Here is a 26,130-nt window from a genome sequence, read left to right as displayed (position 1 = left end):
CTTAAGATTGTTTTGATTTGATAGAACAATATGGAAAATATCATGACATTGATAAAACTCCAGAAATCTCTCCAAATGAGGTTTTTTATCTTTGGGGAGGGGGGTAACAATTTCGGCTGTACTGATGGTAATATGGAATATATACAAAAAGTGATTACTTATTTGAAGTAATAAAGCTACCACTGGTGCAATGCTATCACATATTTTCTAACTCTAGAGATGTACGAAGGGTGATTGATAAGTTTGTGACCTAATATAGAAGGAGTCAATTTTAGAAAACCTAGCACATTTATTTTTCAACATAGTCCCCTCCTACATTTACACACTTAGTCCAGCGGTCGTGGAGCACACGGATCTTGGACCTCCAGAAAGCGTCCACAGCAGGGGTGATTGATAAGTTCGTGGCCTAGAGCGGACGATAAGTTATTAACTTCAAACTTTCTGCATAATCACTCAAAGCGCTAACCTGCATGTACATGTAATGAGAGCTGTATAACCCATCTAGTCTGTGCTGACCCAGTATTCTGCCTAGTCCCATCCACCTGTATGTGTACCCTAGCCCTCTATTCCACTCTTATCCCTGAACCTATAAGAAACTTCTTATAAATGCTACAATAGAACCCATATCTACCACATCCACTGTCAACTTGTATCACTCTCACACCCCCCTGAATGAAATAGATTCCTTCTGGTTCCTCCTGAATATTTTACCTTTCACTGAAAACCTACGACTTCCAGCTAAAGTTTCACCCAACTTGAGAAGAAAAAGCCTGCATGCATTCACCCTATCTGTACCCCTTATAATTTTCTATACATCTATTAAATCTCCCCTCATTCTCCTGTGCTCAGAGAGAATAAAGTTTGAACTTACTTAGCTTTTTCCTATAACTTGGGTCCTCAAGTCTAGGCAACATCCTCGTAATTTTCCTCTGCACTCTTTCAAGCTTATTGGGATCTTTCCTGTAGATAGGTGATCAGAACGGTACTCAATGTTGCAAATTCAGCTTCAACAATGTCATATACAATTTCAACATAACATCCCAACTCCTGTACTCAATGCCCTGATTTATAAAGGTCTATCTAGAGCAGGGGTTCCCAACCCTTTTTTTTTGCCATGGACCTTATCATTAACCGGGGGGGGGGGGGGGTCTGCGGACTCCAGGTTGGGAACCCCTGATATTTTGGATATTAGTTCGCTTGTCATCTAGCATCTCACACGCGCCCAAGGATGTTTAAAATATCTCTGCCAGAGCCTATTATTGTGTAATGAAACATTATTATTTTCAATCGAACTAACCCAGAGAAACAAGGATGCCTCTGACTAGGAGTAGTGGGTGGATACGGCCAGAGTGACAATGAAATAGGTCCAGCTGTTCAATTATGACTTTCTTCAATCTTTGTTTAGTGGTGTTCAGCTGGCTCAAATATGAGATACAGTTTCACATATGCCGTCAAGCAAGCATTGCACTCTGCTCAGTTTTAGTAAGCATATCTAGTAGTGTGTGTGTTTGTGCACAAGCTGATAAAGGATTCACAACAAAAAAAACGTGTGTCTTCATACTATATAAAGTGGTCTATTAATTAACATTTTCTTTCTCATTGTACAAATATCTAAGTCTCTGCTATATATCTGTTGCCCCAGGAATAGCACCTTAAAACTTTACAAACATATGAACCACAAGGAACCAGTCTTTGATCAACTTTTAAAAAATGCTTTTGTTTACATGGCACAAAATATTTCACCATTCATTCTATACGATGACTACATTTCAAATTAGGACATCTCTAAGGAATTGGCAAAGGCCCCTCCTGTAAAATAATGATTAAAATCTGACCTGGGGGCCTCATGGTGGTATTTCTTTTATAAGACAACAGCAAACTGCTCTATATTCATCAGCAACTTTAACTTAGATTTTGAATGTAACGCTTACAATTCTTAGAGCATCAAGTCCGTTTTGTAGATTAACAGCAATGTGACACTTAGGAGAAGAGCTGTTCAGCTTGCAAGCAGGCCATCGTATTCATGGTCACCACTGGACACCCGCTTGTATTAATCATAGCTTCCAGCACTTGATCCACAGTATTCTCTGCGCAGATGATACAAGCCCTCTTTCTAGATACGTCTTAAATATTAAATATGATTTTCTTGAACCAAAGGGGATAACTTCAATCAACTTCACTTACCCCATAACTGAAATGGTCCCACAACCTATGGACTCACTTTCAAGGACTCTTCATCTCATGTTCTCAATATTTATTGCTTAGTTATTTATTATTATTATTTTTTGTATTTGCGCAGTTTGGTGTCTTTTGCACACTGGTTGAATGCCCAAGTTGGTGTGGTTCATTAATTCTGTTATGGTTCTATGGATTTATTCAGTACGCCTGCAAGGCAATAAATTTCAGGGTTGTATATGGCAACATATGTAGTTTGATAACAAATTTACTTTGAAATTTCAACCACTGTCTCACGTGGTGTACTCAATCTCTTGAGGAAAAAGGTCCTCTCTCAGATCCCCTCTGAATCACTTACTCCTTAGCCTAAATCTATGTCTTCTGGTTTTATCTACCTCTAATCTGTGGAAGTGTTCCTTGAATATACCCCACCTATATCCTCATATTTTACATAATTCTGTCATGTCCCTTCTTAACCTTCTCTGCTCCAGGATACACAGACCCAGCCTCTCCAGTCTCTTCTCACAACTGAAACACTCCATCTCAGGCAACATCCTGGTGAATCTCTTCTGCACCTTTTCAGATTCCTGGAGATAGTGGAGAAATGCATGTCAAGAAGATGATAAAATAACTAGGCAATTAAGACAAGGGAGTTGATGCTTCCAGTTTATAAAGTTTGGTCAATGCGAAATGGAATCAAATATATTTATAAAATGGAGAAAAGACTGATGTTGAGTTATGAGCTGGTTTACTTAAAGTGGGGAAGAAAGAATCACTCAGGTTGTTCATCAATGATTACAGACCACAATGAAGCTCTTCTTGATCAAACAGCACAGTTATAAATTAACATGATGCTGTCAATCACCATCAGCATCCTTCACGAAAATATTGCTTGACACTGAAATCCACCAAAAGCAGTTTCTGAATCCCTAAACTTCGGGCTGAATTATAATAATGGAACTATAATACTTCGGTAAATTTCAGAAACAGGAAAATGATCGCAAATAATTGAATTGTGTATCAAATTTATGCTTGGGTCCAGAATGCAGCTAGTTAGTAAACCAGTAAAATGAATCATCAAATTAAACATGGCAAAAAACCAGGGACGGAGTAAGGTCATCAACAACGGGATTGGATGAGGGCATAACAACTGATGCAGAGACTGAAAAATAATCTTGCAGTCATTTTTAATTAAGTAGTTACATACTTGATCTGGAAACAGAACCCATTTTACTAACTGTATTTATGTCCAACAGCTGCACATTTATAGTAATCAAAGGCCTAATAAGATGCACATGAGGATCTGAAAAATGAAACACAATTTTCAAAATTCTATCAGTAATGTAGTGTATGGGTAAAAGGCAAGTACTGCTCCTATTGAGGAAAAAAAATATAGAAATTGTGAAGCAGTGAACTACAGACTAGTGATTTTGATATAAATCATCCATAAAGCACTGGAAAATCTGACTCTGAGAAAGAGCGTGAAGCTGCTGAAACACTTGGTAAAATAGCAATGTATTCATTGAAATCATTTGCATAGAAATAGTCATAAAAACCATCCAAAATAAGATTATGACAAGGTAGTTTTGTCAGTCTAATTTACTGGCTTACTTTGAGGTTGTGATAAAGGAGCTTAATAAATGCAAGGCAGTGGATATGACCCACTTAGATTGCAGCAATTCCTTTGAAGCAATTCTCTGGAAAAGCTGGCAACAAAAATAATGAAAATAGAAAAGTGGTAGCATATTGCCATGGATTTGTCTTTGACTGGAAAATTCAACCCCAAGAATGCTAGTATCACATTTTTCACCAATTGTTTAATAATTTCATAATCATATTCCAAGATCAATAGCCAAAGCTTGAGAGTACTAATTCAATGTTACCACACCCACCCTTGTAACACCCACAATTATACAAAGTTAATGAAGCAGGGAGGCTGCAGAGCTGAGGAAGATTTCACCATTATTGGGAGCAGAGCAAAGAAAAATATCAATACAGAGTGTGTTAAAGTACATCAGATAAAGCAAAATATCTAGGAAGGATTTATTAGTTAAATAGAGAAAAATGTCCCTGGATGAGTGTTCAAATGAAGCTCAACAGCACCCACGGTCAGTCATTACATTAAATATTCATTCCCTGTCACCAGCACATTCTTTGCAGTATGCACATCATGCACATCAATTACTTGGCAACGTTTCTCCCTTGTCAAGCAGCTTCCACACCTACAACCCAAACCCCCATGAAGAATGTTGAAGGCAAAGTTTTAGCAGTAGCACTTCCTGAAGTTTCTGCTCCAAGTCACTCTTCACCCTAACATGGAAATAAATTGTTGCTTCTTCATAGCTGGAATTAAATTCTGTAAATTCCAAATGAAAAACTTAGTGGGAAAACTTGGACCCTTAGAAAGATTCAGGAAGGCAGGTTACCACCAACTTCTCACGTGATACTTGGGATGAGAAATAGACCTCAGCCCAGTCAATGATGCACACATTCTCTAAATCAATAACTTAACATTTATAGTATCCCTACGAACATAAAGACAAAAATCGTGTGTGTCATTGCACTGTTGACACAACTTAGGTCCTAAACTCAGAAATTATTTGCTAATTCCCTGGAATGATGAAAATACATTAATACTTGCACTTCAAATGGCTACCAAACCTCTCCTCTCAGGGCATGGTGAACTGCTCAGCTGTATATCAGTGACACCCGTCGTAGATTGGGAGACCACTTCACCAAACACCTATGCTCCATCTACCAGAAAAAGCAGGATCTCCCTGTGGCCACCCATTTTAATTCTACTTCCCATTCTGATATGCATATCCACAGCCTCCTCCACTGTTGTGATGAGGCCACACTTAGGTTGGAGGAACAACACCTTATATTCTGTTTGGGTAACCTCCAATCTGATGGCATGAACATCGATTTCTCAAACTTCCTCCACACACCCTTCTCCTTTACGATTCCCCATCCCTTTACCCTCTCTCACCTCATCTCCTTGCCTGCTGATTTCCTCCCTCTGGTGTTCTTCCCCCCTTTCTTTCTTCCATGGCCTTCTGCCCTCTTCTATCAGACTCCCCCCATCTCCAGCCCTGTATCTCCTGCACCAATCAACTTCCCAGCTCTTTACTTCATCCCTCCCCCTTCAGATTTCACCTGTCACCTTGTGTTTCTCTCTCCCCTCCCTCCCACCTTTTAAATCTACTCCTCAGCTTTTTTTTTCCAGTCCTGCAGAAGAGTCTCCACCCAAAATGTCAATTGTACTCTTTTCCATATGTGGTGCCTGGCCTGCTGAGTTCCTCCAGCATTTTATGTGTGTTTCTTACGCTTAGTGACATTTCTATCCCCTAATACATACCCAACAACTTGTCCATACTGGAGCAGAACACGTGGATCCTGAAACAGCCATTATAGCCAGCTGAGGACCCACCAATAGACAACCCCTTAGGACAGGGGCCCCTAACCTTCTTGATGCCATGGACCAAGATCATTGAGCGAGGGGTCCATGGATCCCAGGTTAGGAACCCTTGCCTTAGGAGAAATTCATACTTGACTCGAGTGATTGCACTACTACTCAAAAGTGAAAAAGTTGGCTAGGCACATTGATCACATTATACCTGCACAGATATATTTATTCATCCAATCAATACCCTCTCCTTAAGTGGGACCATGGAGAATTTTACTGTTCAAGTATTCAAGGATTTATCATTTTTAAAAGCAATGAGTTGTATCATGCAGATTCACAGCAACCCAAAATAAACAATATCTGTAAATTACACCTGCTGGTACAGGTCAAGGTTGTTTTTTTCTCAGAAATTCTGAAAGCCATCCCACAATCAAATCCATCACAATATTTCTAGCATCCAGCCCTATTAAATAACTGTGATTTTTCTAATTCCAATTCAAAGGAATCTGTACCCCATAAGATGAAATGCACTAATAGTCCCTTGACCAAACAATTCAACGGCTTCACAACACCTGACTAGAAATCAAGTTTTTGTGCTATAAATCTGCATTCTCATTACTATCACATCAGACTTTTGAGACTGTGGTGTTATCCTTGTTCCATTCCAACACACCTAAGCAACGTCACTGGCATGGCCGTATAAATAAATTGCATTTGCAATTGAATATTATTTATATGAAGATTAAATCCATCCATCCTTGCTTTAAAAAAGCTTAGAAAGTTAGCTAATAATAATAATAATAATAATAATTTAAAAATACATACATCACCTGAAGAAAATGAGTCAAAGATGATGCTAAAATTTCAGGAAAGGATGTGATTGTTGCATGGCTGCAAAATCTGCAGCTTTATTTATTTGAATGAAAATCTCACTACATGCTACTTTATAAGCTCAACCTTAGAAAACAACCCTCTCACCATGAGCACAATTTCTGTGCCCTTCGACTGCAAATAAGTGCCAAATTGTGAACAATTAAATGCTGCGAAGCAGACAATCAGAACAAAATTGAAAGCAATACAATTAATTCAAAAAAAAATTTAAACCACAACATAATCCATCTTAAGTACAATGAAAATTCTAACACTTTGAGCACCTTCTTTTAATTGAGAAAAAAACCTAGGTACGACACCAACAATGTGTTGCCATAGTGCTCATATATATCCACTGTTTTTGTGAAACAGCTTAGGACTCATATTTACATCTAGAATAGTCATTGCAAATTATGTTATGGAGAAAGTTTTGAGAGCCCTCCAAAAATTGAGCATCTCCATCAGTTGCTTGACACTCTCAACTTACGGAGATACAAGCAATTTTTTTCTTAACCTGATTTGCAATAATCATACTACATACAGTATAAATCAAAGCTCATGCATTCAGAATTACCAGGTTGCCAGATAAGCACATCAGCTTTATTCAGAAAGGAAAACAGAATATAAAAAAAAATATCCTACCGTCTTGTCACTTTCTGGAGTATTTTTGTTACTGCTGTTCATCGACCCCTCATATGGACCCCACGATAATCCTTTTGCCAGGTTATGACACGCGCGCACTTGCACATCACTATCCAGGTGATGTAGTTCCAAAGACTCTGATGAAATGAAATTTAAATAGATTCATTTTAACGTGTCTCATTTATTAGATGCAATCTACAAAAAGTATTCCTTCAAAGCAACACAAAATTGAAAGGAAGTCGGAAGATACTTTATAACAGTTTTCTACACCGCTTAAAAACAGCCTGAAACAAAACACTATTTTTGAGCTACCACAAGTAGAGGCAGCATTTTAAGTCTCTCTCCACACTCTGCCATAATCTAATAATAATTAATGGGAATGGGTCATGTACTGCAAGTATCATACCACCAAACACGCTTCAGAAAATGAAGATCGAAGGGATGAATGGCCTATAAATGATCACATCATTGTTTATTTCCTTTTAAACACATCATTAGAATTTACTACAAGATTTTGCAGTGTACAGGAATTTTGTTTGCTGTTGTATCCTGTACAGAAAACAGAGATTTAAGGATTGTTCAACTTTCATTCATTGAATTCACTAGAGACAGAACTTTGCTCTATACCAGTTTTGTCTGTTTTATATAAAAGAGAATATTTAGCATTAGTCAATAACATTTGCACAAGTTACAGAACCATTATGGCACAGAAGGAAGTTATTTAGTTCACAAACATAAGAGATTCTGCAGATGTTGGAAACCCAGAGTAACACAGACAAATTCAGGAACTTAGCAGGTCAGTCCGTAGAGCAGCCTTGTCAATCCCATCTCCCTGCTTTATTCCCAAAGCCCAGCAAGTTTAGTTTGTCATGCCCATCCTATTTTCTTCCAAAATTATTGATAATCTCCACACCCAACACCAAGTTCTAGATCATTACCACTCACTGCACAGAAACGCTCTTCTGCACTGTATCACTTCCCCTACATCATGACAGCAGATCTGCTTTTCCTACTTTAGTTTAACTTATCAACCCACCCATTCCTCTCCTATTTACCACCCCTCCTCAATGTTTTCTGTTTCAAGAAGAACCAACCCAGCCTCTCCAACCAAACTATAGATAAAATCCTTCAACACGGGAACCCTTTTGGAAAATCATCTTGGGAGCACCTCAAAGATCCTCCTGGCATTCCTAAAATGTGCCAACCAGAATTGTGATATAACCAGATCTTTATAAAGATTTAGCGTAACTTTCTTGCTTTTCCATGTAATACCAAAATTACAAAGCCAAAGATGAGAACTAATATGTCCTGCCACCTTCAAAGACAAAATTCATATTAACATTGTTACTGTTCCCTCAATAGGATTGTTTTATAGTTTATGACGGCTCGCTCAATCCTTTCTTCCAAAATGCATCTTTTTCACAATCTCTGTATTAACTGCTACCTGACTGCCATTCTGCTGGCCTATGCCACATTGTAAATCAATTGTTATCTTCCTCAATGTCAGTCAAAACTTTGATAGTATATTTTGACATTTTACATCTAATTCTGAAATTCACCTTATTTATATAAATATGCAAAAGCAGTGAACTGAGCAATAATTGTTGGAATTATACTGACCATCCCTCCTTCAGTCCACAAAATATTTTCAACTTCTGATTAAGGGTCTTTGACCTAAAATATTAACTGTTTCACTTTTTACCTGATTACTGCTATTTTCTGGCTTTAGTTGAGATTTCCAGCATCTGCAGTATTTTTGATTTACATTTCCCACAGCTTACAACTTTGTGGTTAAGCCAATTTTTTAAAATTGAAATGAATTGACTTTATTACTTACGACCTCCACATACGAGTAAAAATCTTTACATTGTGTCTCCGTCTAAATGTGCAATGTGCAATTTATGGTAATTTATAATAAATAATGTGTACAACAGGATAGAACATAGAATAGTACAGCACAGGCCCTTCGGCCCACAGTGTTGTGCTGATCCTTAAACCCTGCCTCCCATATAACCCCCCGCCTTAAATTCCTCCATATACCTGTCTAGTAGTCTCTTAAACTTCACGAGTGTATCTGCCTCCACCACTGACTCAGGCAGTGCATTCCACGCACCAACCACTCTCTGAGTAAAAACTCTTCTTCTAATATCCCCCTTGAACTTCACACCCCTTACTCTAAAGCCATGTCCTCTTGTATTGAGCAGTGGTGGCCTGGGGAAGAGGCGCTGGCTGTCCACTCTATCTATTCCTCTTACTACCTTGTATACCTCTATCATGTCTCCTCTCATCCTCCTTGTCTCCAAAGAGTAAAGCCTTAGCTCCCTTAATCTCTGATCATAATACATACTCTCTAAACCAGGCAGCATCCTGGTAATTCTCCTCTGTACCCTTTCCAATGCTTCCACATCCTTCCTATAGTGAGACAACCAGAACTGGAGACAGTACTCCAAGTGTGGTATACTCAATATAACACAGAAATACAGTTGTGTCAGCATGAATTAAGCAGTCTGATGGCCTGGTGGAAGAAGCTGTCCCGGAGCCTGTTGGCCCTGACTTTTATGCTGCGGTATCATTTCCTGGATGGTAGCAGCTGAAACAGTTTGTGGTTGGAGTGACTTGGGTCCCCAATGATCCTTTGGGCCCTTTTTATGCACCTGTCTTTCTAAATGTCCTGAATAGTGGGAAGTTCACATCTACAGATGCGCTGGGCTGTGATTAAGGGAGGTTCCCATACCAGGCAGTATGCAGCCAGTCAGGATGCTCTCAACCGTGCCCCTGTAAAAAGTTCTTAGGATTTGGGTGCTAACACCAAACTTCTTCAATCGTCTGATGTGAAAGAAGCACTGTTGTACTGAGTATTGTACAAGTGTATTGTACAGACCAGTTGAGATCCTCTGTGATGTTTATGCCGAGGAACTTAAAGCTGTTCACCCTCTCAACCCCAGATCCATTGATGTCAATAGGGGCTAGCCTGTCTCCATTCCTCCTGTAGTCTACAACCAGCTCCTTTGTTTTTGCGACATTGAGGGACAGGCTGTCTTCTTGACTTCACTGTGTCAGGGTGGTGACTTCTTCTCTGTAGGCTCATTATTATTTGAGATTAGGCCAATCAGCGCCGTGTTGTCAGCAAATTTAATTAGCAGTTTTGAGCTGTGGATGGTGACACAGTATACAGAGAGTAAAGGAGGGGGCTTAGGACACAGCTCTGAGTGGCACCTGTGTTGAGGGTCAGAGGGGCAGAGGTGAGGGAGCCCACTCTTACCACGTGCCGGCAAATCAAAGCTTACACAGAATCCCCTCTTCCATGAATATACATTTCTTTTGGTAATAACTCTTAAGTAAAGAGTGAAAGGGGATGAAAGTTTTATAATGAAACTTCTCTACTCACTATTCAGATATTTATAATGTTTGCATTGCTTGGGTTGTTTTCTGAACAGCTCTGATTATTTTACAGAAATCACTAAATTTTACTGAATTTGACAATGGCTTCAACAGTATTTCTATTATAGCACTTGCTTTCATTTCATTCTTAAAATAGACAGCTGAAGCAACTATGAAAATTTGTTAAAGACTTCATGTTTATTTTATTGTCAGTCACTTGGGTACTTAGGTTACCCATTTCTCACAAGATGTGATAGGGGAAATGGTTCAGTTATGGGACCAGCAGCCAGAGTTCTGGGCCACTGATACTCGAGAAATCAGTTTAACTTCCACCTAGGCAGCTGGGGAAGTTTAAATGAATTAAATAAACCAAGGATTTAAAGAAAAGATTGGTGGCAGTAACAGTAAGCCTACTGAACTAGTGTTTTCACAACATTTAGGAATGGAACTCTGTCTTCCTTACCCACTCTGGCCTATATCCAAAATAAAAACAGAAAAAAATAAAAACAGAAAATACTAAAAAGCCTTCAGCTGGGCTGACCTGTGCTTCCAGTGTTTTCTATTTTATTTCAGATTTCCAGCTTCTGCAAATCCTTTATGGACTCTGCATGGACTAACGTTGTTGACTCCTTGTTGACTCCTCATTTTAGGGCATCTGGGAGCGGGTAATAAATTCCAGCATTGCGAGCGACACACACACATCAAGAATAAACAGCTACATATATACCTTGTATGATAAGTGTAACACACTGTAAGGTTTCACTGCTAATATAATGGCTTCTTTGTAATGTTCACTGCTGTGGTAACGGTTTCTCTGTAGCAGCAATGTTTGGGTTATGGCTGGAGATAACGGGATGCATGTTAGCCAATAAGAGATTGTTGCTGTGTCTTGTGAGTCTGGAAAGTTATTTTCTCGTGGTCTTTTGTCGAAAAGAGATGAAGAGGGAAGACACGTGTGGAGAGAGCTGGTAGACCACCAGACAGAGTGGACTGGGATCTGAGGGTCCGAAGGTCGGTGATGCTCGGAGAAGATCGATGGTGGAAGAAGGACTACTGAGTGAGCTCCAATGTGACTTTGAATTGAATTGGGGCCTTTTTAAAATTTTTATTACTAACCCTATATTCATATTAAGATTCATAAAGTTCAATCATTTATTTGCACATGGTGTACTGTTTGATATTTTGCATTGTGCGTTTGTAACTAGGGGTACATTACACAGCATCCACACAAATGTGATTACCCAGCTTGGCAGGGCCGAAGGCTGATTCCCCTAGACGAACGCGAGCTGGGCAAGCCTGAGGGTTACATAAGGAAGTCTTCAGAATCTATTTATAAAAACTGAACCCCTACAAGGACACTAGTTTATAAGGACCCTTTGCTCCCAACAATTCTTACTTCAATTCGTCCCATTTCTAGGATAGTTGTATTAACTTAGTTCTCAATTTAAAGTACCTAAACTGGAGATAGGAAGATATGACATAGGAATAGATAATCCCTCCAGAAAGAATGAACAGAGTTCCTGGTAACAGGTAGCAGAGGTTACAGCTTTATTGTCGCTTGATAGAACTGCAACCACAGTTTGTTAACCTATTTGACTCCAACAGGCAGCAATTACATTTCAGAGCCCAATCGGAGGTATGATTGGGAAAGAGTGAAACTCACTTAACTAACATTTGAAAATGCAATCCACATGAACGGGACAGTCTTTACAATGCAGAACTTTACTGAGGCCTGATTTCAAGGTGGAGACAACTTCAGAAGCAGCTGCCACTTAAGGGAAAAAACTTTTCCAGTTTTATCTGCTATAAAATTTCTAGATGGTATTTCTGCAAGATTTACCACCCATTTCCCTTTAAAAATATAACCACTCCCTGTACAGCATTACATTTAATTCAAATGTGGAATTCTTCCCAGTTGAAACACTGGCTGAAAAACAGCCAGATTTACACTGATGAAAACAAATAGCCATCATGCCAGAGAAATGCAATGAATCAGGAATCATTAGTCATCTCTAATCTGGTGCTTCAAAATATAAGTTTTAGGTTTTAAAGAATACCTCCCAATATTCTGTTCCATTTTAGATATGAGACAATTATTTTAGCACAAGCCCTGTTAGAATTTGAATACGAGATAGGTGGGTCATAATGTCAAGGCTTTACTTTTGCCAATATGGCCGTGTTTCTGTCTTACCCTCTGGCACAAATGTCGTGTTTGATGTGCAAAGCCACTGCTTTTCAATGCTTTACAAACTATACCCAACACAAATGAGAGGACAAAGCAGTGCAAAAATCACTAACAGCTTCGATCAGATGCAGATGCAGGAGCTTTACCACCAAATGAACTCTAATCCATCAGCAGGAATGGGTAAGGACTTTACCAACGCACTGTGAACAGCTATTTATTTTCAGCTACTTGGTCCAGTAGGATACATAGCTTGCTCTACCTGAAGTATTTTAGTCATTCCTTAAATAGCCCTTGCCTTTTGCTCCACTCCTGCTCTCAGACCTTGACCTTATATCTGATCCACTCCTCAGCCTGCACTACTATGGAAAATGAGTCAGCAGTTTTCTTAAACCAAATATTTTTTAAACTCACTGAAATGAAAGGAATGCCGTACTGACATAATGCTATTGCTACGGGAAACAAAAATAACTTGCGGCAGTTCATTACTTCACTGGAACAGCAACCACATGTTTCATTTTAGCCTTAAGTGCCTCAATGATAAACAGCGGAGACTGCATCACCCTGCAAGCCAACTATTAGAAATAATGTGCAAGGAATTGCAGGGACCCATTTTAATTTTAAGAGACATGATTAACTCTTTCTAAAGAGCTCCACTAAGTAACATACCCTTGAACTGATCACAACATCTCCTCCCGTGCTGCACCTAGTCCTGTCCTTAGTTCATCACTCATTCCAGGTCAGGATACTATGGTGCAGAGATAAGAATGTTTGTTCGACATGCTCCATGTCAAAACACTAATCTATCTTCCATATATCAAACCCCACCAGAGCAAAATGCTCTGTTAAAGATAAACAAGCCTTCCTGGCCAACAGAGAATGGTTCTCCTGCTACTGCAATGACACTTTAACCACTTTCCCCAACTGAGTTGTCAAACTGTTTTATGACCACTTGTGTGTCTTTGTTCTAAGAAAGCAAACAGGATAACTGTGATAAACAAATGAAATTTTCTAATGTGATCTCAAAATATTTTCACTGGCATTAATACAAAACTGAGCTAACAGTATTTTTTTTGCAATGAAACAGCTCTCCATATTGTGCATTAGCTACAAACGTCAATTGTCACATTAACAAAAATCAGCATTTGCAGAGGTGTGTTAACCAGTGTATCGACCACCATTTTGGTCACAGATTTACTGCTTCCAAATCAGTAGCAGCTAGGGCCCGACTACATCAGCTTTGCACAAGAAAAGGCCAGTTGTGTGTGCTGCAGTGTTATTAAACAGGTATGTACAGGGTCTACAGCTTCCTTTGTACTGCTACTTGTATTAAAAAAAACAGAGGCAGAATTAAAATGGAAGATATCCTTTAATGAAGACCATAATCTTCTATAAGTAGTGTTATTGTATCAAAGTCATAACTCATATTTCACTCAGTTCTTAAATGCACACTGTCACGTGATAATATATAACGCTGCTTCACATTTAATGATAAATAAAGTCAAACACAACATTAACTATAAAACTTGCATCACCAAGCTGTGAATTCCACCAGCTGTAAAGTCACTTAACCTTTTAACCACTTGGTTCATTGATCTCTTCTCCACAAGCTAAACTTGACTTCCCCGAGGTATCAACTCCAGGCACTGCTAAATCCAGTGGATCGCTTCCTCAGACAGACCTCATGGACATCTGGCTTCTGTTTAACAATCGCTGCTTCAACCTAACTGCCTGCCCAAATATTATGTTCTGAACTCTTAGTCATCCTGGATGTCATCTACTTGCACTAAACTGTCCACAAAAGTTTTATGCAGAGACTCGTATCCCTTTACAACTATTCATTGTACCCGCCATGGTACATTAAGCAATACCATTAACTCAACACATCTTTCTTGCCTCAACAGAAAATGGATGTAGGAATTTATGAAGCACATCTTGGTTTACAAAAGACCGACTGTAATATTGATAAATGTATTTAAAAACTGCATTTTAAATATATTGACACTTTCTTCTACCAGGGTGTGTAACAGAAATCATTTAGCACTTGTGTTCCCACCAGCTCACTGTCTTATTCTACATTTGTATATGATATTCCACTAGTGCTGTTCTATTAACAGTGCTCCGTTTGCTGAGCTATCTGGGAATGATCATGGGCAGTATGGTAGCATAGTGCTTAGCACAAAGCTTTATAGTGCAGGCGCAGGTTCATTTCCTGCTTGTACCTCGAAGGAGTTTGTACCTTCTCCCCATGACTGTGTGGGTTTCCTCCCACAGTCTAAAGACATATCAGTTGGTAGGTTAACTGGCCATTATAAATTGTCCTGTGATTAGGCTAGAGTTAAAGGCTGGGGATTGCTGGGTGGAGTGGATCGAAGGGCCAGAAGGGCCTATTCTGTGCTGTATATCAAAAAATAAATAATAAATAACATCTTTACTGGCTGTTACCTTCCTCAGGAAATATCACCCTTGTGACACATTCCCTACTCTGTGACCGTTGTAACACTGAACCATCTTGAATGGGCGACTCTTGCAAAATCTCTGGAAATTCCTCCCGTCTTTTGTACTTGCAGTATGACATAATGGTTTTCTTCTCAATCTACACAGCAGCTGTGTGAAGTGGCCATAAAGATGTATGATCACACCCTCCCTACAGTCTCTCATTTTGTTCCCTGTTTTTACCTGAGTGAAAAAGATTGTGTTCCTCAGTGTTACCTCCAAACTGATGCCTGTTTTGTCTAATTTCTTCCATTTGTCAGTCAGCACACAAAGCAATCCCCTATTACCCAATCTAAGGTGGTTGAAAACTTCATCTTTTCATTACTTTGCCCTTTTTTTTAGCCCAGCTACATGTATAACAACTATTTTATCTGGTTTGTGGTTGCATGCGCCAGACTTTTAGCTGTAAAAAAAATCTCAAAGGTGTTACATAAAAATGTCTCTTTCAAAGTTTTAAACATATCCTCATACAAGATCTGTAATTGGTATGTCATTAGACTCACAAACATCCCACATCTCTCTGGACCTACCTCCAGCATCTTTACTGCCTTTTCTTTGTTCTGGCCCTCCCTCAGGATTTATGATATCCTTTAATCTCAGGAACATTTCTATTTGTTCCACAGACGGAGCAGATGACCAAGTCACATATTCCCTGTCCCATCTAACACATCCATTACCAGCGCCTAATATGGGAAGTCAAAACTAATTTACCCAGTGACTGCTCGTTTTTCAAATTTGAAGGGACCAAACATGGCTTGCATAATTCTTGCAAAGATAACATGGCAGCTACTGCATACATTTTACATATTTTTGAAGAAAGCAGCCATAACATACATTTCAGGTCAATTAATCAATTAAAAGCTAATAATGCCTGCCAATTTTAGGAAATGAAGCTCAGTTTCTCAGAGTAAATGAATGACAGAATGATTCAGATTACATGCAGATACAATGTGCCTCAAACAATTAAAAAGGCATAAAAGCTTTGTGTTTATATTAAAGGTCTTGCATTTCGCATTTAATATACAATCGTCTACCAAAAGGATGACATCTTTCAGCTCATCCTTATCATTTGTAGAAATTATATGAGGAACTTCTGCATCCATTAATAGCTAGGTGGTTGTCCATTTTGCTTGCAAAATAATGGGTCTTACTCTGATAGTATACGCTAAAGGTATATTTCATATCAGAGGGGAGAGAAGAATGTTTGAAGATTCAATAAGAATGTTCTGGAGTCGCTCTCCCTTTGCTACGTTTGCTTTCTATATAACCTGATAGGATATTTTATGAAGTGCTGAAGAAAAGACAACATGACAATGCTAACTGTACAAATTGTGACATGTAAGACCTTTGTTCTCTGAAAGATTTGCAAAGGCAATGTCACCCCATTTTATATGTGAAGATTTGAGGAAGTAGATGAGATGAATTTTTTTCCCAAGAAAACTGTTGATTCTCTTTACTAGAAAACACTGTAAAATAGTCTGATCTTGGGAGATCGGGTGAATTTCTACTTGGTTTTAAAAATGATTGCCATGTTTAAAAGATAAAAAACAAAGAATGGGTAGAAATTTTCAAACAATTACCAGAAAATGGAAATAGATTTTTTAAAGTTCACACAAGCCATACATGCCTCAAAGTACTCCTGTGAAAGGATTTTCAGCTAAGTTATTTTCTGCATAGAGGAAAGAAAGACACAGAATGAGTGGAAATGTGAAACCAGAACTAGGGATATAATTGAACTTTATGCCATACACTGAGTTTTAAAAGATATGTTAACAGGGTCATGGAATTGCTGAAGGCAGCAAGAAGTCAACGAAGTACAGATTTAAGAGAGAGATTGTGAGCAAAGGCACTGTGCTACCAGAGACATAATACTTATACATAATGTAATTTTAATTCCAATCAATGTATCTTACAGCACATTGTTTAATGATTTATTGTTTTATTTTAAAAACTTTTAATAGTGAGCTTAACTGTACATATGAACACACACAGACTGAAGCATGAGAGTTAACAAACGAGGTAATATAAACCAATCTAACTTTACAACTGGATGTTTTGCAATATTGTTTCTATAATATTCTTAAATTGTGAAATTGTGACTCGTATTCCTTAGAGGCAAAGTAGCGAAGCCATGGAAAATGAGGTTTAGTGTGCACCAGAGGTCATCAGTAACGTCACTATTTTATTGGTCCATATGATGAAATCTCCCTGATTCCATCCATACTGAGTTTCTGACTCCCAGAGTGGCATCATTACTGCACAGCCCAACATGGAAAGCGGCTGTTCAGAATATTAACAATTTGTGGCAGGATGCCATGGTTCCTTATTTACTGTGGTGCTAATTCACTTGCAAACCAGTGCAATTGCATTCCACCTCAGTAATAAATGCAACATTTGAAACAGCATTGCAACTGAGTATTTGCGCCAAGGTATTTGGTATATGATGGCAGCACATTGGTTACTTCAGCAAAGCAGTTTCTGTCTGTGTATCTTTGCAGTTCAACGAATTATCATTGTACAAATCCACCACGTCTTTCCAATGATCATCAGCATTTCTTTCAATACTTTCTTTACCTGAACATGTACAGTATGTTTTGTATAAAAACACAAGAGATTCTGCTGATGCTGGAAATCCAGAGCATCACGCACAATATGAAGAGGAACTCATCAAGTCAGGCAGCATCTATAGAGGGGAATAAACAGGATGTTTCAAGCTGAGGCCCTTCATCAGGATATTAGGATGCATTTATTTCAAATTCTTATCAGATGCCAAGCCATGGCATCCAAGCATGCTTTGGGGTCAAAAGTAAAATTACACCAATACATAGTTCCTAATTTCACGATCCAATAAAGAGAGAGTTTCAACAAATACTGGCCTCCACACCAGATAATGTAACAGTGCTTTCAAAATGTTGTGATCATTGTTTCTAAAATTGAGGGCAGTGAACAATGCTTCTCCCAAATCCAATACAATACACTACAACAGGAATATAACTATGTATTCCACCATTTTATGATGTAGGAGGATTCAAACTATCAGGACAACCATCTAGTTGACAAGGTAAAAAGTTCTTAAGCTGCCTGTTCTGATAGAAAAATAAGGCGAATGCCACAAACATAAATATCAACTTAATGAAAGCCGTTTGGTGGAAATGCAATGTTAATGCAAACATTCCGATTAAGATGATAAAGAAGCCTTGCTGTTGTATTATCTTAATTCTTCTAAATCAGTCCATAGGTTTGCTTGTCCAAGGAGTGTCAATTACTGATGAATATACATGTCAGCCTAACCTCTTATTTCTAATGGGAATGACACTTTGGAACGGCTGTAAACAGACTAACTTAACTTTGGGAAAGACTAACTGCTGCAGTCTGTTGGCAAAGACTTCCAGAGCTGGGAAGCTTTTATTTTGCTTCTAGGCTTACGAAAGATACCACACACAAACCAATGTAACACTGCAAGTTGTACAGCATCGCTCCCCCATACCACCAGAAAGACTAAAGGGGGGGGGGGAGAGAAAAGGTCAAAATGCCGTAATTTCCATCAAGAAAATTAAGCCTCAGCTTTTGATGCATCTTTCAGATTTCATCAAGAGTGTTCCAAAGCACTCTGCAACCAATCAGGTACTTTTGAAGTGTGTAACTATAATGCATAAAACAACAGAATCTAAAAATGAGTTTGAATTGATACAAAGTCGTATTTTAGCAATACAGATGGAAAACTTTGTGTAGATAACTCCCCTGCACTCTTAAAATAATGCCTCAGAGACACTTAGATTTACTTGAGTGATCCATTGGGACTAATATCTAATACCTCATCTGAAAGATGGAACTTCAATATACCACATTGATAATATTTCACTGTAGTGAGAGCTCAGATATGTGTTCTGGACCGAGACTTTTAAACTTGTAAACATCTGATTCACAGCAAGTGCATAATCAAACAAGTCTTGCTTAACTTTTTTCCCCCTGAGAGTCAACTATACGTGTGACTGGATTTGTGTTTGTTACAAATATTACACAAATACTAAACTTTCAATTATCTTTATAAAAAGAAAGTTTGGGATTTAATCACAGACTTTTCCTAGTTCCTGACAGTTAAATCAAGATTTGCAGTTTTACAGAATAAGTTATGTAAAATTTTAAGATTTTTGGAAATAAAATGTTGGTAAATAAGATTCCTTTATTAAACTCAAAAGATTTTTAAAAGTTGCTAAGGTATGAAATTATGTTTAAATTATGCTTAAGGAGAAAATGGGAAAAACTCATATTTTCAACATGCATTAAAACAGTGTACCTCTCCAATTACAGCATGTGTTGATTAAGTTGCAAAATCATAAATGCAAGTTGGTATTAACATTAACATCAGAATGCACCACACAGGTCTACAGATTTCATTCATTACTCAGTTTCCCATTATTATGTTCATATTCAATATGCTAAAACTAATAAACAAAACTGCTTAAAGAAAATGATGTATTAAACATGACATCCAGACAATTTCCTTTCGGGTAGCATCAATATCATTAGAGACAGAGACTTCTAAGTAATCCTGGAAGGCTGACTACTTTCATACCACCTATTACACAATCATCTCTGCAAGCCAGCACTACAGTCCGAACACTAGACTAAACTGAAAGGTCTCTTGTCAGACTTGGGAAATTGTTTAAGCATCTCCAATCAATCATACGTTGAACCACCCATCCCTTAATTTCCTAAGCTTTCCAAATTTCTACAACTGGTCAAACCCAGACTGCCCTTTCAAAGTGATTTAACAACTTTATTTTCCTGCTTCAAAAATCAAAAGCTCAGGTCAGCCTGCCAGATAAGCCTTCGCATTTTGCTGTAGGATTTAAAAAGGATATGATGCTTCTGAAGGTGCTATCATGTGGTCTAAAATTAATTTTATGTAACTTTCTCATTGAAAGGCGGCAATTAGCTTCTTTGGTAATACACACTTAAAGTCAGCATGTTCCTGACCTTTCCTAGTCAACACCCATGTTGTTTCAGAGGTCATAAGTTGTCAGAGTCCAAAAGGAAAATAGTAGACACCATAAAATAAAGGTTTAATTGAGGTGTAACAGTTCATGAAAGAACATTCCAAGAAAAGGACTCAGGAAGGAAGGATTTGACCCCAACAAGAGCAAGAATTAATATTAGTAGAATTCATAAACTAGCTATCAGAGAAAAATCAGATTTTATTAAGCATGGCAAGGATCAAAGCTACTAAGAGCATGAACCAACCAAGGAAAAATAAGACTATGGAATTTTGCAAATGGCTATCAAACTAATTCAGTAAATAAAATAATTATCTAAAAAATAAATATTTTCTAACTACTGTACTGCTGTTCAACATGGATGCCTGGCAAGCAACATCTCAGCACCTTTCACTGTTTCTTTGCCTCACTATTCTCCAGAAGCGAAACTCAATGATCTATTAGAGACTAATAGTTCAAATGATCTTTCATTATCAGCTGTAACAAAGTCCATACTCCTGCCTATCCTGGTATCTATAGCAAGGGTGCTTTGTTTGCTGCAGTATCCACGTTAATGCAATTTGATTATCTTATCTTCACATCAGCTTGAGTTTCTAAATTTGATTGGACTTAGCTTGATCACATGACCTCAAATTTATCAGAATAATTCCTATCTACAGGATCATTAACCAAATTCTGTGAGGTATCCAGGCTGTTTGCTTTTGATAAAGATACAGAAAATAACAGTTGCTGTCAGCACCATTTATCTAACAAATGGATTTCTTTTGTTCCTACACAAGTTCAGCTCTCTACAACAAAAATATTTCAGATAAGTTCACTCAAAATCATTTTAAGGTACTTACATGAAGAAAGATCCAGGGACAAGATTAAACGGGGCACAGTGATCTCAGGGTCAGGCCAGATAGCACTTAATATGGGTCATGCCTTTTACAAGGAAAACAACTAAACAAACTACCATTTCAGTAAATTTTTTCATGTGTCTCATAAAGCATTGTCACCTTCAGTCATTCTAAGTAATATATTTACTTTTATACCTTGCTCTATATGCCTGTGATAAAGATCAGAACTATAGTAATTACCCATTATTGTTTCTCAATTGGAAAGCATTATTGCAAGTGAGGGTGTGACAATGTCTCCAGGATAGTAAAGAGGGAAAGAAAGTTAAGGTTCTAAGTCACTATTGTACAAAGATTTCAGAAGGAAGTGTGTTTAGAATTCGGTGACTCACTGTAATACATCCTGTGGTCAAATGTCTTGTTGACATTCCCCACCTAACTCTCATATAAGCTACTTTTACATCATCAGTGTGAAAGGTAGCTCTTTAAATCAAAGGCATCAATCCACGGGTGAAGTGTAGAAAGGATTTTAAAAATATGAATACATAAACGTCTGAAATTGTTATTGATTTATGAAGTTGATCAGCATTTAGCGGTCCGTTTCCTGATGGGTTCAGCCTACTACCCACATTCCCTGATCACCGGCTCTCAGCTGGAAAAGACAGAGAGCTGATCTCCCTGATGCCTGTCTGCTATAGTCAGGATTCACGGCCTCAGTGATGATTAAGGCTCAGTTAGTGCAGTCTAGAGCTTCTAACAAAAAACATCCCTGCTAGGCTCGGATAGAAAACAAAAGCTAGGTGGTGGGGATGTCTTTTGTCTCATCAAGATTTTTTACAGTTTAATTAAACGTTGCTAGCATTAAGGTGACATGTAAAACTATAAAAATCTTGTTACTAAAATGCAAAATTAAAAATAATCCAAAATATTAAAGTACAGCAAAATAAATAATAATTAGTTTCGCCTCCACTTCCTAACCTGTAAACCTAGAATTTGCATGGAAATTAATGGGGTCTGACTCAGTTCGAAGATAACGAGGCAACTTTCCAGCATAGTGCTGGGGAACCCTGGTAAAACTGAGCTTCCGATTGGTGTGCACATGGAGACCAGCCATGGCACTCGGGGATAGTTGAGGCACTGTCCATCACTCAGTAAGTTTCAGACTAGAGTGTTGAACAGCACAATGTGAAGAAGCCCAGGACTAACTGAAGTTTAAACAGATGGACAACAGTTGCGATAGGAAGTGCAGATTCCAACCAGAAGAATTTCCCCTATTATCGATTTCTACACACTGTGCAGCTGAGTTATGCTGATGTTTCAGTTTATCTACAAAACAAATCATTGCACTTCACAATAATTCAGAGCTTGCGAAGCACTTGTGATACTTTGAAGAGACAACATAGCATGCTAGACAGCTGTAAAAGAGCCATTAATCAGATAGGTCCCAGGCTTTATCCTGGCTGTACTGATTGGCTGATATTACCTTTGAAGGGATATAGACAACACTACTGAAGAGTATGCCCTTGGAAAGGCAGTGGTCAGCCTCATGATACTCAGGCAAGACTCTTTCACAAATCATAATTTTAATGAGGCACTTGAAGCTGTAGCTGAGAGTCATGGACCAAGCAGGTGGATTGCATAACTGTATAAGGGGCTGCAATTTCAATGAAAAAATCATTCAAAAAGAAAAACATTGTGGATACTGCAAACTCTATGAAACCTATGAGTTCATTTCAATGGCCTCCAATACCCCTACGTTTATTTATTTATTCAGGGATACAGCACGGAATAGGCCCTTCCAGCTCAACGAGCTACGACCCCCAGGAACCCACCTATTTAACACCAGCCTAATCAAGGGTCAGAATCAGAATCAGGTTTATTATCACCGGCATCTGTCATGAAAGTTGTTACCTTAGCAGCAGCAGTTCAATGCAATACAATACATAAAATAGAAGAAAAAATATATAAATGTAAATAAGTAAATAAATTACAGTATATGTACACTAGAGATTAAAAATCATGCAAAAACAAAAATAACATATATTAAAGAAGTGAGGTAGTGTTCATGGGTTCAATGTCCATTTAGGAATCGGACGGCAGAGGGGAAGAAGCTGTTCCTGACTCACTGAGTGTGTGCCTTAAGGCTTCCGTACATCCTACCTGATGGTAACAGTGAGAAAAGGGTATGCACTGGGTGCTGGGGTCCTTAATAATGGATGCTGCCTTTCTGAGGTGCTGTTGCTTGAAGATGTTCTCAATACTTTGTAGGTTAGTCCCCAAGGTGGAGCCAATTTACAATGACCAATTAACTGACTAACCGGTAGGTCTTTGGACTGTGGGAAGAAACCCATGCTGAAATGGGGAGATCGTACAAACTCCTTGCAGCTGGCGCCTGAATTGAACTCCAGCCTCCAACGCCCTAAGCTGTAACAGCATCATGCTAAGTGCTATGCTACCCTAGTGCCACATATCGATATACCATTTCAGACATGCGCAACATTTCTAGCAGTCTGCTACTTTCGCACTGAATACCAAAACACTGCCTGAACAGCCTTTCATCTGGAGATCAGCACTGAACACGGAAAGGTGGAGCTTAGGAGAATCAATGACGCCTAACGGCAACTCCTTTGCTTGCATCTTCGGAAACAGCTCTAGTTCCATCTTTAATATCTCTATTTTTCCCTTTCAGGGGTCTTTTGCGGGAATGGAACCTGCTCGCGGGGTTTCACAAATGTCGATTATCCGGCATGGCAAGGGGTCGGCCTGAGAGCTCCGCTTGCCTTCGGAGGGCTGAGATTCTGTGGCTCGAGAGACAGGGGGTTCGGAGATCGGTGACAGGCAGGAGATTGCTGTGTCATGGGAGATGGAAGATCTGAGACCCAAGATCTTTGGGCACAGAGCTCAGAAAAAGTGACACAATGGACTTTTAACATCGTAAACCAGCGAGTTGTTTGTTATGTCTCGCCTCTCACTGTGAAACGGCGACATCTCTTTCTCCCTTATTAGGGAGTGAGAGAGCCTGTGGTATGTCAAATACCGGGTGAACAAGTAGTCTTTGGAGTACTGCAAGTCTGTGTCTTTACTTTTGCCTTGCTCACGCTTGAGTGCTCAGTGGCGGGTGCCAATGCTTTTTTTTGCTGGTGGGAGAGGAGGGTGCTGTTGCTTGCTGCCGCTTACACACGGGAGGGAGGGGAGCTGAGAGGGACTTTGGGGTTCTAACATTTAACTGTCATTCATTCCTTAGAGGCACTCCTCTGTTTTTCGTGGATGGTTGTGAAGTAAAAGCATTTCAGGATGTATATTGTATACATTTCTCTGACATTAAATGTACCTTTAAAACCATTGTTCTGGCTTCAGCCCTTGCAGCCTTGCACGAAGTCCTGCCCTGGCTCCTATCAAAACCCTCCTACTGATCACAGACCCTTCATCCACAATCCCAACTTCAAACCAGGCTTACGAGTTTCCGACTGGGCCCTGACCATGGCTATTCCCCCCATTGCCCAAATCCTTTCTGTTCACTGTTCAACCCTCACTTACAGTTTACTAATCCCGAGCAACCAGACCTTACTCCAACACCCCCACTGATCCCCACTTGGTCCTTTCTCATCTTCCGCATTGGCAGTGGGCATGAAGGAAATGCCTGTGATTGTACAAGGTCTGTTCAATGTACGAAAGAATAGATCACTCAGTCCCTTTCCTCCTCTACCCGCCTTTATTGATCTCTGTCTTGAATACAGTCAGTGACTGAGCTCTGGAGCCTCTACACCAACTCCTTATTTTCAGATCTTACCCCATGCTTTTAGACTTTCCAATGAAAGGAAACATCATCCCTATCAAGTCCAGTATTTTGGGCCTAGTGCATAAATTAGAATTTGCTGTATAGCCATATTAAAAAAAATGTCATTATGTCATTCAGTGGCCGCTGAAAATGCCTATGTGGGCACCTGGGCAAATGCAGTCTGAGGAAGCAGGACAAATTGACAAGAAAATATTTAAAAAGATTGCGAACTGAGAAGCAAAGCTTTCTAAAATTCAGCAATTTAATTTCATTCAAATTAGTTTCTACTATGCTTGCATGCCACTTTTACATTTATCACAAATGACCCCTGGTTTGACGCCAAGTTTTCACTAAAATATGATTTGATGCCTGATTAAAGATAGAAAGTTATTAAAATTCCAATACTATTTATTCTACAGATTTGCAAGTCAGATGTTAGAAACATGAATATCCACAGGCAGGCCTGTAAAGAAACTGTTCCTGTAAGGGCACATGTTTACTGACACTGTTTGCTGAATGTGCTGAATGCTGCCAGTCCACATGACAATCATGCACTCCTAGATCTCCTGCAGCTTAATGCTCCCAATATACATGGAGGAAGGAAAGGGCATTATATTTGAATTTCCTCGATTTGCCTTTGTATGGCAACTAACAATTCCCATGGCACTTCACAGTTTGACAGCAAATCACAAAAGGAGAAATAAGAGGTAACCGAAAGCATGGCACTAAAGGTTTATAAGATGATCTTAAAGTGAATCGTGGAGACAAGAGTTGTGCAAAATCATCTCAACCTCAAAAAAAACTTTTTACGTCTGCACCTCTCCAAATATACTTTATCTTGCTGGGATCTGCTGTTGATACTTGCTTGGCAACATCTTAAATTGAAATGAATTTAGTCATTGTACCTTCCCTCATGGGTCCTCATTACTTATACAAATTATACATTTTGCTGCCTCAGATGCAACTAACAAAGCACTCTGTTCAGCCCCAGCTTCATCATTGGTTTAATTCACCTTCCATGCATTGAGCATTCCTGTCGGTAAAGCTGTTTTACACTGTCATCCTGATGTGCATCAATGGCCTCTCTCGCAGCTTCTTAACGCGTATGGTCATTTTAAAAAATGCAAGCAGTTTATATTCAGTATTGTTTGTACACATTGCTTGGTGGCAAATTACGTTATGCACTGGTGGATAAAACAATTGAGGTAGGAGCAGCCATTCACAGATTTACTCCACTCCCCCAAAAATTCTACCACCACCAGGCATCTGAAAAGGTTTTAAACATGGTTTGTGATACAAAGTAGAAATCCAAAAATAGGAGGAAATCATGTATTTTGTATGTTTGTAGGTTACATTCGGAATTACAC

The 26,130-nt window shown here is 38.8% G+C and overlaps 1 protein-coding gene across 6 annotated transcripts in view; it reads right to left on the bottom strand.

Moving 5' to 3' along the window:
• The window catches only part of zfpm1 (zinc finger protein, FOG family member 1), a 215,001-nt gene that overhangs the window by 49,623 nt on the left and 139,248 nt on the right, over positions 1–26,130 (bottom strand). For 4 of the 6 annotated variants that reach the window (XM_063067020.1, XM_063067023.1, XM_063067022.1 and 1 more), the window contains one exon: positions 7,094–7,230. The exons of 1 other annotated variant lie outside the window; for it this stretch is intronic. In XM_063067020.1, the coding sequence (XP_062923090.1) occupies positions 7,094–7,230 (137 nt within the window). Of the gene's footprint in view, positions 1–7,093; positions 7,234–26,130 lie in introns of all 6 variants that reach the window. One more of the 6 variants, XM_063067025.1, reaches the window with a different exon arrangement.

This window comes from Mobula hypostoma, chromosome 14, assembly GCF_963921235.1.
Source record: "Mobula hypostoma chromosome 14, sMobHyp1.1, whole genome shotgun sequence".
Taxonomy (NCBI): domain Eukaryota; kingdom Metazoa; phylum Chordata; class Chondrichthyes; order Myliobatiformes; family Myliobatidae; genus Mobula; species Mobula hypostoma.
The sequence above is the reverse complement of the archived record's forward strand: the minus strand, read 5'-3'. Positions and strand labels throughout refer to the sequence as shown.